We start from the raw sequence: 18,502 nt of genomic DNA, 5'->3' as shown, positions 1-18,502 counted from the left end.
AAACATACATTTGTTGTTTAAATAATAATAATTTATAAAAAAAAATAATAATAAAGAATTCTAATAAAAATATCGATAATTATCGATACCGAACTATATGATTTTTTTTATCGTGATCAAATTTTTGGCCCTATCGCCCAGCCCTAAATGTAATTACATAAATTACATTTAATTTAATTCCTTTATATATTTTTTTTATCCACTTTTTCTCCCCATTTCTATTTTTCTCCCATCCCAATTTCGTATTTCAAATTCTTCCCTCCCCTGTCTTGAACGTTGCTAGACTATGCCTCCCACTGGTCGGCTGTAGTGAGGACAGAAGCCTTGCATCACATGTCCCCTCCGGTACACGAGGAGGCAGCCTGTCACATCTTTTCACTGCAGCAGCTCGATCTCTCAGTGGCGAGGAGTAACGCGTGGGAGGCTCACGCTGCCCCAGATACTTCCTGTTTCCGCCGCACCGGCGTCAACCAACCGACCTGTAGGAGTCGCTGTCCACAACGTCCAATCCCCACCCACCGGCTTTCCCACCCTCTAACACTGCCAATTGTGTTAGTATGAACGACCGGCCAGCCGGTAGCAACGACGAGAGCTGGGCTCGAACCCAGCGTCTCCTGCGTTAGTGGCGAGCACCTTGCCCACTGCGCCACTCAGCCGCCGCTAATTCCTTTATATTTAACTGTATTCTGTTCGACATAATTAGTAAAAAGTAGAAGGACAAAAAACCACCTACACCATCGGGGCTCGTCTGGGCAGGCCCATGGCGTTGGTGGCGTGGGCCATGGGCAGGGAGGGCAGCACGGAGCTGAGGAAGGCCACAGGGTTATGGATGGGGCTGGGCGTGGAGCTGCTGGAGGTGGGGGAGGAGGCCTGCGGGGGCGACTGGGTCCGCGTTGCGAACACGGAGTTGAGGAATGGAGCGTTCTGAAGCGCGGTGGAGGTGACAACGAAGCCCCCCGGGGGGCTTGTGGGAGACGCGAGCACCCGCGTGGGGAACAACACCCCGGGTGGGGGGGAGAACGGGGGGATGGTGGGAGAGCTGGCGGCGGAGGAGTTGAGCTCGGCGGCCAGCTCCTGGAGCAGGGGCACCGGGGACTCTGTGGGGGAGAGGCTCTGGGCCGGGGAGAAGGTGGGCACACTGATGAACTCCTTGGGCCGGGCGTAGTGGAAGCTCTGGGAGGCTGGGGCCAGGTTCATCAGGGAGGCGTGAGTGGACCTCAGCAGGGGAGCGGGGGAGAGGTTCTGCTGCAGGCCAGGGGCCTTGCTGAGGGAGGAGCCTAGGGACTCCGCGGGGGGGAAGCTGAAGTGGGAGGTGGGCTGGGTTCGGGAGAATGACGCGGGGGACAGGTTGAGGTGGGACGCGTGGATGGTGTTCACCTGGGGCGCCGCGATGAAGAGGGGCGCGGGGGCTGTGCTGAGATGAGGGACGGGCGGGGGGCACATCTTCAGCTGCGGAGTGGAGGGCAGGGTCCTCGCGGGGGGGGCAGGGGTGGGGTTTAACTGAAGCGGGGAGGTCGTACTCAGTAGGTGTACAGGAGTGGAGTTCAGCGAGGGGAGAGGGGGGGCTATGGACGGCGGAGGCCCAGCATGGTGCGTCTGCTGGGGTATGGAGGTGGTAGAGTGTGGCTGGGGCGGCTGGGGCTTGGAGTCATGGTGCATTATGGGAGACCAGACTGCAGGATCAGGGTGCCTCTGGGGCTGGTGCTGCCGCTGTGGAGGTGGCTGAGCCTGGAGCTGTTGCTGGGGCTGTGGAGGTGGCTGAGCCTGGGGCTGTTGCTGGGGCTGTGGAGGTGGCTGAGCCTGGGGCTGTTGCTGGGGCTGTTGCTGGGGCTGTTGCTGGGGCTGTGGAGGTGGCTGAGCCTGGGGTTGCTGCTGGGGCTGTGGAAGTGGCTGAGCCTGGGGCTGTGGAGGTGGCTGAGCCTGGGGCTGTTGCTGTGGAGGTGGCTGAGCCTGGGGTTGCTGCTGGGGCTGTGGAAGTGGCTGAGCCTGGGGCTGTGGAGGTGGCTGAGCCTGGGGCTGTGGAGGTGGCTGAGACTGGGGCTGTGGAGGTGGCTGAGCCTGGGGATGGGGCTGCTGGCTCTCACCATCCTGCTGCTGCTCCATGAGCACCTGGTTGTGCAGCAGCTGGAGCTGGGCCGGGTCCCTGTCGATCAATACCAAACAGATCAATATATATTATGCACAGTGTGTCAACGTACTCTTCACTTGAATAACAACTTACCAACACCAGGTTGGGATGTAACTAGTACTGCTACAGTAGACCCAGTGCATGACTGAGGTGAGGAAACAAGAATATCGAAAAGAGCTAAGACGGTATGCACGGAATGTCTTCAAGGTCTTCAAGTATGTTTCCCCAAGAACCGCTGAGCTTCACGATCAGAGTCGAATAGTCTGCCCTTTTATGGGCTACCAGCCTGCTGTAGCCTCCATGCAAGCCGCTGCACAAGCTCAAGTATTTCAATTTGGTTCCAGATTAAACTCCGATAACTGTCCTGCAGATTGAATCACACTAATCACATACGGACAAATCTTCACGTTTAACTTGGCATTACACTATATACACTATATCACCTATAATGCCATATAAATAACTTATCATTAAGGGTATCAAACTAAATGTAACTTCTATCTGAAATATGAGCAAAGATCTTGCAGGAAATCCTTTTTACTTACAAATAGAAAACGCCATCCTTTGTTTTGGAAAGCGGGAACACCCACATGTTGAAATCCAGATGCATTCAGTTGTGAAATGCAACTGTGACTGTAGAGGCTAAGTTAGCCTCTTTGAAGAGGACCCTCCCCCCTGCGTTGACACACCCCATAACCTCAAAGCCACATTTAGAGAACACACCACCAGCAATGGAGTCATGGCCCTTGGGTATACACTGTTATACAGGGTGGTATGCCCACCTTGTTCACTGGGCATAACAGAGGATACCCACCTATGAGCCCAATTACTACTGGCTCATATAAGATAGCGGGTTCATATATACATCGCCCCTCAACTACAAATGCACTACAGCAATAAACACTAGGGAAACCTACATAGACCCAAGCTCCACAATAATAAACGCTTTTCCCATACCGTATTATTAAAGGAACACAGCAACATTATGGGAAATGCGCTTACCATCTTCTCCAGAGTGAGACAAAAAGATAGATACTAATTTCCTCTCTGCGCGTTCAGTAGAAAGCTATCCGGCTGCAAGCTAGCCTAGCTTAGCACAAATGAATGGAAGCGGATACGGACCAGCTAGCTTAAAACACCTCTCCCGGAGTTTTAAGCTAGGCTAGCGGTCCGTATCCGCTTCCATTCATCTGTGCTAAGCTAGGCTAGCTTGCGGCCGGATAGCTTTCTACGGACACACTAATATGGTGAATATTGAAACGGACAAACAAGCGTTTATTTGAACGGGTTACATTCTTATTATCTTGTATTAGTAAGAGATGATAGATCAAGGTCTAACTGTAGAATGACTCTGTATCTTAAGTCTAAAATAACAACCAGGACTTTCTCCGTACGCAAATTCCCCTTTGGTATACGTACAGTTTGGGCTTAGCCAGTACAGGTGGTGGTTCCTTATTGGCCCACGCCTGGGCGGCGTCTTCGTAAGATTGGCCGGAGGCGTCGCTCTCCTCGGCCGTCTCGTCCTCAGGGAGTCTAAAGTGCACGCGGAGGCCGGCTCTGGCGCCGGAGCGTGACTCTCTGTGGCTCGCAGAGTTACCTGGCGTCTTCAGGCAGGAGTTAGTAGGGGGGTCGGGGAGGGGAAACACAGTGGGAACCCCATCCTGGTGGTTAGGGGTCCCCTTGGCTCTGGGCGTCCCGCTAGTCGCCAAGTCCGGCAACGACGGCCTGGACGCCTCCTGGTTGGTCTTGAGAAGGCCAGGGCCCTGCGGCTCGGCCGCGAGGAGAGATCCGGAGAAGGGTCCGAGATACGAGGGCAGCTCCCCGCCGACCTGGGGCTCTGCGCGCGCTCCACCGGACAGACCAGGCAGGTCTTGGTGGAGGGTGCTCAGGTAGAGGGGGTCCAGGCGCGAGGTGCTGGTGCTGCGTGCCCCCAGGCTGCTGCTGCTGAGGCTCAAAGCGTCCAGGCCAGGAAAGCTGGTGCTGAGGGGGTCCGGACGCAGCATGCTGGAGCTGAGGGGGTCCGGACGCAGCATGCTGGAGCTGAGGGGGTCCGGACGCAGCATGCTGGAGCTGAGGGGGTCCGGACGCAGCATGCTGGAGCTGAGGGGGTCCGGACGCAGCATGCTGGAGCTGAGGGGGTCCGGACGCAGCATGCTGGAGCTGAGGGGGTCCGGACGCAGCATGTTGGAGCTGAGGGGGTCCGGACGCAGCATGCTGGAGCTGAGGAGGTCCGGACGCAGCATGCTGGAGCTGAGGGGGTCCGGACGCAGCATGCTGGAGCTGAGGGGGTCCGGACGCAGCATGCTGGAGCTGAGGGCGTCCGGACGCAGCATGCTGGAGCTGAGGGGGTCCAGGCGAAGGGTGCTGGAGCTGAGGGGGTCCAGACGCAGCATGCTGGAGCTGAGGGGGTCCAGGCGGAGGGTGCTGGTGCTGAGGGGGTCCGGACGCAGCATCCTGGAGCTGAGGGGGTCCAGGCGGAGGGTGCTGGTGCTGAGGGGGTCCAGGCGGAGGGTGCTGGTGCTGAGCGGGTCCAGGCGGAGGGTGCTGGAGCTGAGCGGGTCCAGGCGGAGGGTGCTGGAGCTGAGCGGGTCCAGGCGTAAGGTGCTGGAGTGGGGCTTGGCGCTGTTGGTCACAGGAGCCTCCGGCTGAGCGGTGACACCTGCTGGGGAAGCCTCCTGGCTCTGGCTGGGCTCCTTCGTGAAGCCGCTGGGAGACTTGGCCTGGTTGCCTGATGACGTTCAGAGACATAGCAGACATAACAGCACTGTGTCATCAGTATGAATGTGATAGTTGACCATCAATAAATCATGCTTTTATTTAATCGTTGGGCTTCAGAAACGGTACCTTTCACCCTCAGGCCGGCGATACTGGACACAGTTCCATACTTGTTGCTCGCCGTACAAGTGAACATTCCAGAGTCTTCGGGGAAGACCTCAGCAATGACCAAAGTGCATATTTCCTCTGAAGGTAAAACAAGAAAACAAAAAGGAAAGTGATTTGTCACTCGAGGAAGCCGGTTTGAAAGGACAGTATCGTGTCAGGAAAGAGCAGAGTGCTAACGGGGCTAAACTGTGTACATCGCCATCTCATCACCTCATATATCTACTGACTATGAGACGATGGAAGAGGGTGATGAATTTTGTTTTCTCCCGATTCGAGAGCCGCGGGAGAGAGAGAGACGGTGATTCCAAACATGGCGGGGGGATGATGGTGGGCTGAAGCCGAGGCTAAAATGGTCTGAAATTATCTGTGACCGTGATGCTCTCGACATAGTCTGCCTTTATATGGTCCAGACTCAAGAGAAAAGCGCCACTGGTTTATGTTCAGACTGAACGGCAGAGACGTGGCTATAAACAACCCGGGATAGTAAAACACCTTCATACACACACAGTGTTGGGACACTTTTTTTTATGTAATAATAAAAAGAAAGTGTGTCAAGCCCAGCATTAGAGTAACTGTGTGGAATGGGCTAGAAAAGAAAGCAGAAATATTGCTCTATTTAATTGTTTTTTTATTAATTGTTTTTTTTTTATAAAGGAATGATATTTGCAAATTACCAAAAAGAGGAAAGGGGAGGTGACTATTGTCAATCTTCTGGATTCTAAGCTGTTGTTTTCTTTTTCTTTTGTACTACATTATGGATACTGATATTACTTTTTTATTTTATGTTGTTTTCAATGTTAAGAATGATTGGTAATGTGGATATTCTCCATTATATAATTTAAGTATTAATTAATGTTCCCACTTGCAAGTGGCGGATAGGGGTAAGGCATGATAAGTTTAGGCTTCTTCCTACTCCTTTTCGAACAGTGATATATATATCTTACGTTGTTTGTCTTTTTTTTTGTATTCTTTAAAAAAAAAATCATCATGTTCAAAATAAAGATTCATTCATTAATTCATTAGAAAACTAGTGTACCATCATACACACAACCACGACACAGCATTTATTAAAAACAACATTCAGACGTTTACATTACAGTTATGTTATCAAAGTGAGTCAGTGTTATCAAAGCTCAGAGGCCACAGCATCACAGACACACATGGTGCACATCTTACAGAACAGTGAGACACCGTTTACCAGTCACATACCCGATTCAGCTGTGGACCGAGGCTCTGTGAGAGATCAGAGACAGAATGGGAATGGTGTCAACGCAACATCAACACATTTAAATGTATGATCGTTAACACTATTAATGAGGATTACTAGCTTCTTGTTGTGTCACATTGACATGCTGCGTCTTACTCATGAGGGCTCCGTTCTCTTCAAATAGGGAACTGTTTCATTACACTTTGAATTTCACGGCAAACATGCTGTAATAAACATCATGTTGACTCATCACTTTTATTAACTAAATTCTCGACTCGAAGAGTCAAAAAGTGAAGTTTGTGGAAATATATAAATATATATATACCGGTATATATTTATAAAACAAATATAAAATAATTATAATTTTATTATACATTATAATATATAAATATATGTATTTATTTATAAATATATATTTTTTTACAGATGACCTGGTATATAAAAACTACTCTTTATTGCTTTACACAAACTTTATGAAAGAAATGTGCATTTACAGTGTTGTGTCCAAATCATCTTCCCTGGCTGATCCTGAACGTGTAGCCAGGTTAGTAATGATCTTTAACCGACTCCGACACATTGAAAAGCAGCGGCGGCAGCACCTACTCTTCTGTAGGAGCCTGAAGTCAGGGGAGTCCTCTATGACCGTCCCCTCTCTGTACCACTCCACTCTGGGAGACGGCACCCCCTTCACACGGCACTCTAGCACCACCAGCTGGCCCTCCGACGACAGGAGGTCCTGCAGGCTCTGGAGGGGGGGAAATAAGTAAGGCTGCGGCCACTCATCGATTTATCGATGATTATCAATAACTGCGTGAAATCGATAAGTGGCATCACTTATCGATTTTTTTGCATGTGTAAAATTATATATATATATATATATATATATTTTTTTAAATACTTTATACTATACTAGGTCTTGTGGCATGTTTTAGTTAAAACATCCCCATTTAATGTAAATGCAGTTGAATTGCAACTCTGCACTGTGGATTCAATATGCAGTGCACTCCTCCATCACATCCAGAGACCACCGACTATAAAATGAGAAGGATCACTGTGGTCGTTTTGAATGGGGAAATCTGTAACACTAAAGATGGCGGCAACGACAAAGAATAGCTGAATAATAATTATAATAATAATAAAATGTATACTAAGGGCTACTTTCCACAGTGTAACCACTTAGCCCCAGGGCTGAGTTATATTATTCTATAACCCTCCAAAGTTAGATAACAAAACACACAATATACTTTTATTGTCCCAGTAGCGAAATTTGCGTTTGAATCTGTACTGCCGTTTCACAGTAAAAACACTGTCACATCTCGAAAACATCAACATCTCGATACATCAATGTAACATCAAATACACAAACACAGTCACTCATACTGGCTGTTCTAGCATATTGCAAAACCTCTACGGCCAGCAACCTATATTACCTATTAGCACTGACTGAGAGTGCTTAAAGGACATAGGCGGGAATTCATATTTATGTTTAACGGTTTAGCCACAAATGTTATAGTAGAAGGTAAAAGCTGAGAATGTGTGAGTTGGGTGGGTCTGACACTAGTCTCTGAGCCTGTCTGATAAGACGCTGCCTGTAGATTGTCTGAAGGGATGGGTGTTTTGTTTAACGTCCATCATTTTTACGGCAGTCTACATGAGGGATCTAACTGCAAAGACAAGTGACCATACCGTGCTGTTATCCTGTATCTTATAATACTCTGTAAAACTGCATGACAATAACAGAAACTTCTGCTCAACTCCGTAGACCGTTTTCTTTTTTACATATCTGTAGATACTAGGGCTGTCCCCGACTAAGGATTTGGATGGTCGACTAGGATTGGCCAAAATTTGCCGTTAGTCGACTATTGGTTGACTTAAAAAATATATATATATATATATATATATATATATATATATATATACATATATAATATTTTAAAACTTTTTTTTTTTTTTTTTTTTTTTATCATTCCATTTGGGCTGTGGGGTGCTTAATGTCTGAAGGAGTCGACTGAAGGCTTCTTGTCCTCTGCAAAAGCATGCGGTCCACTGATGGATACATCTTGATATTTGTCTAGTGTGTTCATTAGATGGGTGAAATCCTCTTTCAGTGCCTCTGTGCCTGTTTTCGTAGGCAGTTAGCCTCTGGTATGCGTGCCATTAGCGTTAGCCACGCTTCTAGGCCTCTTTTCTTTTGGAAAGAATGATAAAAAAAAATAAAATAAAAATATTAATCTTTTTAAATTTTTTTATATTCTACTAAGAGGTTGGCCAGTCGACTACGGCTCCTTTCGACCGATTAGTCGACTAATCGATTAATAGGAGTCAGCCCTAGTAGATACTATATCTATACAAATGCTACTCTTACTAGTTATGCTGCTGGCCAGTATGACTACTACCACATACTGTCTTTACACCTGTATCACTGTACATAAAATACAACTCTGTACATACATCTGACAGCACTACACTCCATAGTACTAATTTGTATATTTTCTTTCTTATATCCATCCTTGTAGCCTCTCTGCCAGCTCTATTTGTCTATGGAGATGTTCACCTTCTTTGCAGGGCTATAACTTTTTAAATTGTATTGCTAAATTGACATTACTATGGCCCATTCAACATAAATTATCTATCGTTCAGGATGTAGGAACGTTTTACTTTTTCATTCACACATTCATACAATAATACCGTCTAGAGTATAAATATGTTTTTATCGTTTTCTGCAGTATTTCATAGAACGTGAGATATAGCCATAAAAGCATATATTAGATGATCAAATGCAGTTTGATACCGATCAACGTTATATTAAAAATTTCACATGTACATGATCCTAAACGTCATGACTGGTCATCTGCTGGTGACCGGAGGGGGGGGGGGGGGGGGGGGGGGGGGTCGTTTATAATGCAATGACCGACGTTAAATGATTCATGTAGTATGGGTGATATATAGATCAGAGCAGTTTGTATGGTTAATAATAATCAAAAACGCTGAAACTCACGGCAGCTTCCTCGTAGCGAAGGGGGATGATACTGGAGCAAAAAGATCGCTATTATGGGATGTTGATCTAGGTGATCCAGTTCCGGTTTGTATAATACTAATACGCGTCCAATCATGTTGTTTATTGAGTTATGGCAACGGATCGATATGCACGGTGTCTGGATAGAGTCCCGCGAGCGATAGCGAGTGGCTGGACGGAATAGCGGACGGACTAAGCACTTCCGGCCACTTCCGGTTTTGGCAACTCGCCGATCGGTCACCAGGTGGCGGTATTGAAGCGTTGGAGAGTTGAGCGGAGATCTACAGCACCAGTCAAGACTCCGTGGGTGAAATATGAATACCATGACAGAAATTTAAAATATTGATCTCAAAGACGCTGTAAGACGTCATTGGCAGATTACGCATGGCGGAGAATGACGTCTTAACACGTCATCGGCGGAGAAAGGGTTAAGTACAATATCGAGCTACTTGTACTTTACGTGAGTATTTTCATTTTAGGATACTTTATACTTTTACTCCACTACATTTCAAAGGAAATATTGTACTTTTTACTTTACACTACATTTATCTGACTTCAAGAGGGCGTAATTAGAGCAGCATAACTGGACCACATACCACTTTAACACAACCTTTCAATCAGAGCAGCATAACTGGACCACATACCACTTTAACATAACCTGTAGAGGTCAATGGTTTGAGGGTCGAATGCTCCCAAACGTCATGTAGAATGCATACTTTTATATTAGATACTTAAGTACATTCAATAGCAACTTTTACCAGAGTGCTCATTTATCTGGGTATTTCTACTTTTACTTAAGTAAAGGAACAGTATACTTTTCCCACCACTGCTCCACAGTCTTCTTCACACAAGATGGTAAGAGTCACACCAACGCACAAATCTCTCCATCTCTAGAGTGATACACTGACATACTGCCGTCTTGGTGTATTAGGCTGTGGATGCCAGTGTCGCCCGACAGCTTGATGATATAGTTCTCGAGTCGGGGATAACCCTGTGACCTGAAATCGGGGTCGATCCTCTGCAGAATCCAAGCTAGTTTGAAATCCCAAGATACCAATTAGCTTAGGGTTGAAGGGGTTCTAAAATGCAGTTTGCCGCTCTACCTACTGAATAATGGCGCCTCTAGTGTATAGCGTGAGAAAATATATAGACGGCGTACCTTCGTGAACACAGGAGCAGCCATGATAGGTCTCCCGTCTAACCCTTGAGGATAGCCGTCGTAGGTTTGACTCTGGAGAAAAGACACAATCGATATAATGAATATTACACTATTCCTTTTCGTGAAAAACTAATTTATTGACCAAAAAAGGATAATGGAAGGATATATTTGACCTATTCTACCTCAGGTATGGCCGTTTGTGTTGGAGCCACTGGGCCAGAAGGAACAGCTGTGCTCAGTGATGCAGCTGTCTGGACAGGCTGTGGCGTGGATGTGAATAGAACAGGTGTGGACACTTCCTGGTCTGCTAGAGGCTCTGCATCCTCTGGTGGCAAAGTAGGAGCCACCTGAAGAAGTAATGTTGCTGTATCTTCCTGGGCAGGTGGCGACGTGGCCCCGGGTGCTCCGGAGAGTTCAGGGGCCGGAACCACAGCGGTGGAGATATGGACAGGAAGAGGAGGTCCAGTGGTGGATGTCTGAACAGGTAGATGGGGTGCAGTGTTTAAAAACTGGACAGGAAGAGGAGGCGCAATGTTTGAAAACTGGACAGGTAAAGAAGTCGCAGCAGTTGATATTAGGACAGGTAGAGGAGGCGCAGTGGTGGATGTCTGGACAGGTAGAGGAGGCGCAGTGGTGGATGTCTGGACAGGTAGAGGAGGCGCAGTGGTGGATGTCTGGACAGGTAGAGGAGGTGCAGTGGTGGATATCTGGACAGGTAGATGAGGTGCAGTGGCCTGAGAGGGCAGCTCCTTGTGGACGGCTGTCAGAGAGTCTTCCACTCCTCCAGAGACTGCTGGACTGCTCACAGGAGGTGGAGACTGTGTCGGCGAGGCTGGATTCCTCTGCAGCCTTGGAACATCACAGAAATACATTGGCACTTGGTATTAGTTCAGGGTTCCCACAGACAGCGAAAAATGAAATTCAATGACTTTCAAGTACTTTTCCAAGCACTATTTTTCTTTTAAATGCTGTTTTTTATAGAAAAGATTTGATCGGATCCAATATTTATTCCGACAATTAGTTACACTTTAAATGGACAAATTCTATTTCTTGATTCAGATTTTTTTTTTTTATCATGGATGAACAAAACTTTCAATGATAATGGCGGCTACGTGGCGTAGTGGGCAAGGCGCTCGCCACGAATGACGGAGACGCTGGGCTTGCCTGTTCGAGCCCAGCGCTCCATATTGCTTTCAGTTTAGCTGGTCGTTCATACTAATACACATTGGCCGTATTAGGGGGTGGGAAACTGATGGGTGGAGATCGTGCGTTGTGGACAGCGACTCCTACAGGTCGGTTGGTGCGCCTGCGCAGTAGAATCAGGAAGTGTCGGGGGCAGCGTGAGCCTCCCACGCGTTACTCCTCGCCACTGAGAGATCGAGCTGCGCAGGTGAAAAGATGCGACTGCTGTTACCTCAAGTACCGGAGGGGACTTGTGCTATGTATGACTTAGTCCACATTGCAGCCGGCTTGTGGGAGGCAAGAAACAGTGTTCGTGACAGGGGAGGTTGAATTGGATGATACGAAATTGGGATGGGAGAAAAATATAGAAAATGGGAGAAAAAGTGGATAAAAAAAAAAAACTTTCAATGCTAATGGTTGATTTGAATTTCAATGACTTTTTAAGCACCTTGTTAAAAAATTGGATGTTTTCAAGGAATTCCAGGCCTTGACTTTTTTTTGGGTAAAAAATCAAGCACTTTAAGGACCTTGTGCGACCCCTGTTAGTTCATTACTAACCACTAACATCTCATCATGAAATCAAATCAAGTGTTGATACAGTATGATGTGTGTGTGATGAGGAACTCACGGTGCTGCATGATCCAGAACCTGATCCCCCTCAGAGTCCGAGGAGGAGGCACCTGTAGGGCCAGAGATTGTATATGAACACTGTGGCAGAATAGTCCCCCCCCCCTCAAACAATCCAGCCATGTTTCAACCTCCCCCCCCCCCCCATTCCATTACCATTCACTAGGGGTGTAACAATTCGACCCCACAACGATTTTCGATTACGATTCTTCAGGCAACGATTCAATGCATCATGAAATCTCTTCATTTGACCACGATTCGAGTCAATATGTTCTATTAGTTAATTCCCCAAAAAAATTTGAATACACAAATGTGGCTGGGGGAACTGATTCACTCAGCATGAATGGACTATAGGTCAATAAAAACACTTCCGGAATAGCCCGTCCATGGAGTAGTCGCATGTGACAGAGCTGCTCACCCGTTTTTTTTATTTTCGTTTTAAAAACATTTATATACCACCAATGCGTTTAAAACTTGACGCATACATCAACTGAGATTATCAACTAACTATATTGACTGAAAGATTCGTGATGTCACCGAAGAAAGAAAACCCAAAACCAAGTTCAGAGGACCCGCCTATGGTCGCGGGATACGTGCGTAGAGTAGCAGAGGATATTGACGAGATGGCCTCCTCCTCAACCGCTATAAACACCTCCGCAGATACAGAACATATCATCCGGGAAATGAAAAGAATGGAGAAAACAATAACCGAAAAAATAATAACTGAAATAGCCGAAAAAGTAGATGATATCAAAGAATCTATCGAATGCAATATCGAAGCGCTAAAGGTAGCTGCCGACGCACATATTAAGTGCACCGTAGCATTGGAAACTGGTTTGGAAGAACATCAACATAATTTCGGTCTGATCTACAAAGACATAGCTGAGATCAACGATAAGTTAACGGCTGAGATGAAGGGAAACAATGAAGAACAAAAAGCTAAAATATTCGAGATGGAATATCAAACTCGTAAGCTGAATATTCGTATAGTCGGACTGGACGAGTCGGTGAGCTGCACACATCCTGAAGCGTTTGCGACAGAATTACTGTGACCAACTATCCTTCCTATGGTACCTGAGGTGGATCAGTGTTACAGATTGGGGACCCGATCCAACGACAATAACGGCAGACCTAGAGTGATTATGGTTGTCCTACTTCAAGTCAGAATGAAATAAATTATCATTCGGCAGACGCGCAGGATGAAAGGCAATCTGAAATACAAGGATGTGTCAATATACTTCTTTGAAGATTATTGTCGGGAAGTGGTGGCCTTGCGGGCCAAGTACAAGACGGTGATGTCTCAACTCTATTTGGGGAAACACAATCCCACATTGATGTACCCTGCAAGACTTCGTATCGTCGATAAACATGGATGTGATGTACGTGGGTTGGACATTATCATTGTTACTGTATTAGGAGGCCATATGAACATCAGATTGGTATCCTGAGTGGGCTATGTTGTTAGTGGTGGTGTGATGTGTCATCTTCTAATGCTGTTTCTTCTTTTTCCCAGAGACCACTCATCCTCCTGATTGAGCTGATTGCACCTGCTTGAGTACACCTGTGGGCAGTTAGTTGGATGAGTGAATATAAGCGGAAAGATGACACACACACGAGAGTCTCGTGGCTGGAGTGACCTGCCTTGTGGTACAGTGGGGAGGCTGCTGTCTAGCTTACCTATGGCCTGAGCACAATACTGTGTGGCACGGTGCTGTCTTGTTTGCATGGAGTGTGGGTTAGACTCCACAGCTGTGGTGGCCAGAGATGGGCCTAAGGTAGTATTGTGACTACTAAGTGTTTGTTGAGTTCTCATATGTATGTCTTGTCTGTCCTCCCATCCCTTTTCCCCTTTGTGTGTGTGGGTTGAAATCCCCACCGATGACATCCCCTTTTCCCTTGGGAAAAGGGCTGTGGGTTGAAACCCCCACTATATAATAAAACCCTGATTTACCATTTGAAAACGTCTCTGTTTACTATCTGCCTACCCGGGACTGTTTGAGAAGCATTTTTCTACTGAGGGGGTTGTTTTTTGCTCATGTAACACCTGCCCAGATTACTAGCTTGTATGGTCAATAGACCTCTGTACATGACATGGGGGCTCGTTAAGTTTGCGCAATTGTATGGTTCCTTGTTGGTAAAATAACGGGGTGACTTGTCGATTGAAGCATGTCAGGTGTAATAAGATAGCGTTTTCTAAATTGGTATTGGTAGGGGTCCATTGTCCGTGCACAGTTGATTGATGTAAACCATTATTGTTGTGATGCTCTTAACCATTCTATTTTTCTGCCACATAGGTAACGGGGGGGTCACCTGCTTGGCTAGAGGGTGGGGGGCACGAGTCGTGATTCCGGTGGAGTGCGCAATGAAATCGGTAAGCGACTGAAGATATTTGTAGCCTTTCATCCATCTAGTGGAGTAGTTTATCTGGGATAGGCTAGAGTGACACAGGTGACTCCTAGTTGAGTGGTTAGGACCATTTGTTATTATTTTCATTTAGTAGATGTGGTCAGTTGGATTGTTCTGGTTAAGATGTATGAAAGCAGAATGTGTCTATTATTATTGTGCACGGTCATGGTTAATTAAGTGAGGACGTGATATATATGTATATTTTAATTTTTTTTTCTTACACACACATAAAAACATAATATGGCTGTGTCGGCATTTGTTTTTGAAGCCTTTATAGCGGATCCGACAGAGGGTCAAGTGGAAGGTTGCACTAAGGCGGAATTAGGCCGTATTGCTAGGCATTATGCTATTGCTGTACAAAATTCCCAATCCAAGGCGGATATGAAGGCAGCTGTTATAGCGGGGTTGGTGGAGCAACAGGTGTTTAGCCCGGCTCAGGGAGTAGTGAGTCATAGTGATCAGGAGGTTGCACACACTGGCGAATGGGTTAACTCTCCCTTACGTGATCTTGACATGGATGGTGGTGCTATTAGGAAGGATGGTAGTACGGCCGGAGCTGAAAGTGAGGCCGCGGGCGATTCGGATAAAGACTCCACGTCTTCTGGCCATGCGCGCTCTAGTCTGCGTTTGGCCCGTCTCCAGATGGAGGAGAGAGCGCTGTTGCGCAGAGAGGACAGAGACAGGGAGGACAGAGCAGCTGACAGAGAGGACAGAGCAGCTGAGAGAGATAGACGGGACAGAGCTGACAGAGAGGACAAAGCAGCTGAGAGAGATACAGGACAGAGCAGCTGAGAGAGACAGGGAAGCTGTACAAGAGAGGGAGGACAGAGCAGCTGACAGAGAGGACAGAGCAGCTGAGAGAAACAGGGAAGCTGTACGAGAGAGGGAGGAGAGAGATAGAGAGCTCCAGATTACACTGAAGAGGATGGAGCTGGGGAGTGTTGGCTCTTCTTCACCCTCATCTGAAGGTGGCCATGGCAGTTTTAATGTTGGGCAACATATTGCTATGGTTCCTGTGTTTCGAGAATCTGAGGTGGAGACATTTTTTTTGAATTTTGAGCGGGTAGCGGGGGCTGCGAATTGGCCGGAGGATCAGTGGGCACTATTAGTGCAATATAGGCTCACGGGTAGGGCTCAAGACGCATGCCAGTTTTTATCAAAGGAGGACAGCATGGTATATGAGAAAGTGAAGGGTGCTGTCTTGCGCGTGTATGAACTGGTGCCGGAGGCTTATAGGCAGCGGTTTAGGGGACTAAGTAAAGCCCCCTCGCAAACACATGTCGCATTTTCCCATGAACAACGGATGGTGTTCAATCGTTGGTGTGAAGCGTGTAAGGTGGATGGACTCGAGGCTTTGAGCGAGTTAATCCTCATGGAACAATTTAAAAAATTTGTGCCCGAACACATGATAATACAGTTGGAGGAGCGAAAGGTTTCTACCCTTCAGGAAGCTGCGGTGTTGTGTGACGAGTTGGCAATGATCCACAGAAATCGTGTTTCTGTGCGAAATGATGTGTATGTAGGAGGCGACGAGCGATCATTTCGACCTCGCACACCGCCGTCTAGGAGGGTCCCTGTGTGTGATTATTGTAAAAAGAAGGGTCATTTGGTGTCGGACTGTTATGCATTTCAAAATCTGCAAGATGCTAGGGGACCAGCTCAGAAACCGAAGGGGGTGGGGTTGATTGGCCCTGTATCATGCCCAGAGGAGCAGGAGAAACCAGACGGTTGTTTTGAACCTTTTATTTTTTCTGGTTTTGTGTCAGTGTCGGGTGAAGTCTGTGATCAACGGAAGGTGCAAATCCTTCGTGATACGGGTGCTTCGCAGTCTTTTATCCTGGCCGATGTGTTGCCATTAAGTGAGGAGTCATCTTGCAAGTTGAGTACTGTTGTGCAGGGTATCGACATGAGTTATACACCCGCACCCTTACATAGGATACATGTGCAATCAGATTTAGTCACAGGTTGTTTTTCCGTGGCGGTTCGTCCCTCTTTTCCCGTGGCGGGGATTGATTTTATCATGGGGAATGATATAGCGGGGGGAAAGGTAATTCCTGTTCTGAAGGTGGTGAACGCCCCAGTGGCTGAGGGTCTGTGCGATGCATTGAGTAAAAGTTACCTGCATGTTTTTCCTGTTTGTGCTGTCACTAGAGCTAAGGAGAGGGAGCGGCTTCAAGCAGTATCGCTGGGTGATTCTATCTGTGGCGAGGCTCTGGCTGGAGACAGGTGGCCATCTAGTGGCGCGATGGAGGAGAGTGTGAGTGGTGTTCAGAGGATACGGGTGGAGTCAAAATTCCCTGACGTGCCCTTGCCACTTACACGTCAGGCATTGATTGATGCCCAGCGGAATGATCCCACACTAACAAGCTGTTTCGCGGCAGTAGCCAGTACTGCTGGTAGTAAGAAGCACACCTTTTTGATGGAAGAGGGAGTGTTGATGCGCACCTGGGTAGCTAGGCCAGGTGTGACGGGCTTGCAGTCTGGAGAAGACTGGAATATGGTGCATCAAGTGGTGTTGCCAGTAGAGAGTAGGCGTCAGGTCTTGATGCTGGCACATGAGCATATCTGGTCGGGGCATTTGGGTATATCTAAAACTTATGACAAGATACTGCAGAATTTTTTTTGGCCCGGCTTGAAGGCCGATGTGGTAGACTTTTGTGGTACATGCAGTACATGTCAAATAGTGGGGAAACCAAATCAGGGGGTTCCTCCAGCTCCTCTACACCCTGTTCCAGCAATTGGGGAACCTTTTGAGCATGTGATCATAGACTGTGTGGGCCCTTTACCTAGAACAAAGTCGGGAAACCAGTATATGTTAACTATTATGTGTCTTGCCACCCGTTTTCCTGAGGCCATACCTTTGAGGACGATTACAGCCCCTGTAATTACTAAAGCATTAAACAGATTTTTTGCTACTTTCGGGCTGCCAAAAACTGTACAAAGCGATCAAGGCACCAATTTCATGGCTAAAACATTTAATCAGTCATTACAGGCTTTGGGTATCAGTCACACAGTTTCAAGTGCATATCATCCTGAATCGCAGGGGGCGCTAGAGCGCTGGCACCAGACGCTAAAGGCGATGCTAAAAAAATACTGTATTGATACAGGTTGTGGCTGGGACGAGGGAGTGCCATTCGTGCTGTTTGCCATTAGGGACGCTAAGCAGGAGTCGCTTGGGTTTAGTCCTGCCGAGCTGGTGTTTGGTCGCAGTGTCCGTGGGCCATTGAAGATGCTCAAGGAGAAAATGTTGTCCGTTTCCGTTCCCACGTCGAACGTGTGTGATTTTGTCTCCCGCTGTAAGGAGCGGCTCCACGGTGCGTCCTCGTTGGCTAGGGTGGCCCTTGCCTCTGCCCAGGGGGAGATGAAGGTGAGGTTTGACAGGAAGGCGGTGGCGCGGCGGTTCGAGGCTGGCGATGAGGTACTGGTGTTGCTGCCCACGCCTGGGTCAGCGCTCTCTGCCCGGTTTTCGGGGCCCTATAGAGTGGAGAAAAAGATATCAGACACCAATTATGTGATATGTACGCCCGAGAGGCGCAGAAAGAAGCGGTTATGTCATATAAACATGTTAAAAAAATATCTCACCCGAACAGGTGGGGGTATGCAGGAGGGGCAGTCTGGGAGCTCGGGAGTTGTTCCGGCTGTTGTCTTGTCATGTGTGCACCCCCCGCCGGACGATGATTTAAAGGTATTGTCCAAGGGTCAGCAGACAGGGCGGTTGACTAACTCAGAATTCATGAGTGACGTCACAGCTCGTCTATTGTACCTGCCCGAGGCACAGGGGGGTGATGTGGGGAAACTGTTGTTGACGTATCCAGTGTTGTTTTCTGATGTGCCGTCTAGGACTTCTGTCCTGGAGCACGACATTGACGTTGGGGGTGCGACTCCCATCAAACA

At 47.6% G+C, this 18,502-nt stretch overlaps 1 protein-coding gene across 1 annotated transcript in view; it reads right to left on the bottom strand.

The window, feature by feature from the left end:
* The window catches only part of mypn (myopalladin), a gene marked incomplete at both ends in the record, with an annotated part of 95,931 nt that overhangs the window by 29,892 nt on the left and 47,537 nt on the right, over nt 1-18,502 (bottom strand). The window contains 8 exons of the mRNA XM_084321859.1: nt 734-2,143; nt 3,548-4,138; nt 4,619-4,856; nt 4,973-5,089; nt 6,822-6,963; nt 10,394-10,465; nt 10,576-11,242; nt 12,204-12,255. Of these exons, the coding sequence (XP_084177985.1) occupies nt 734-2,143; nt 3,548-4,138; nt 4,619-4,856; nt 4,973-5,089; nt 6,822-6,963; nt 10,394-10,465; nt 10,576-11,242; nt 12,204-12,255 (3,289 nt within the window). The remainder of the gene's footprint in view (nt 1-733; nt 2,144-3,547; nt 4,139-4,618; nt 4,857-4,972; nt 5,090-6,821; nt 6,964-10,393; nt 10,466-10,575; nt 11,243-12,203; nt 12,256-18,502) is intronic.

Source organism: Notolepis coatsorum (genome assembly GCF_963971535.1).
Source record: "Notolepis coatsorum genome assembly, chromosome: 9".
NCBI classification, from domain to species: domain Eukaryota; kingdom Metazoa; phylum Chordata; class Actinopteri; order Aulopiformes; family Paralepididae; genus Notolepis; species Notolepis coatsorum.
This window is presented reverse-complemented; position numbering and strand designations above follow the sequence as displayed.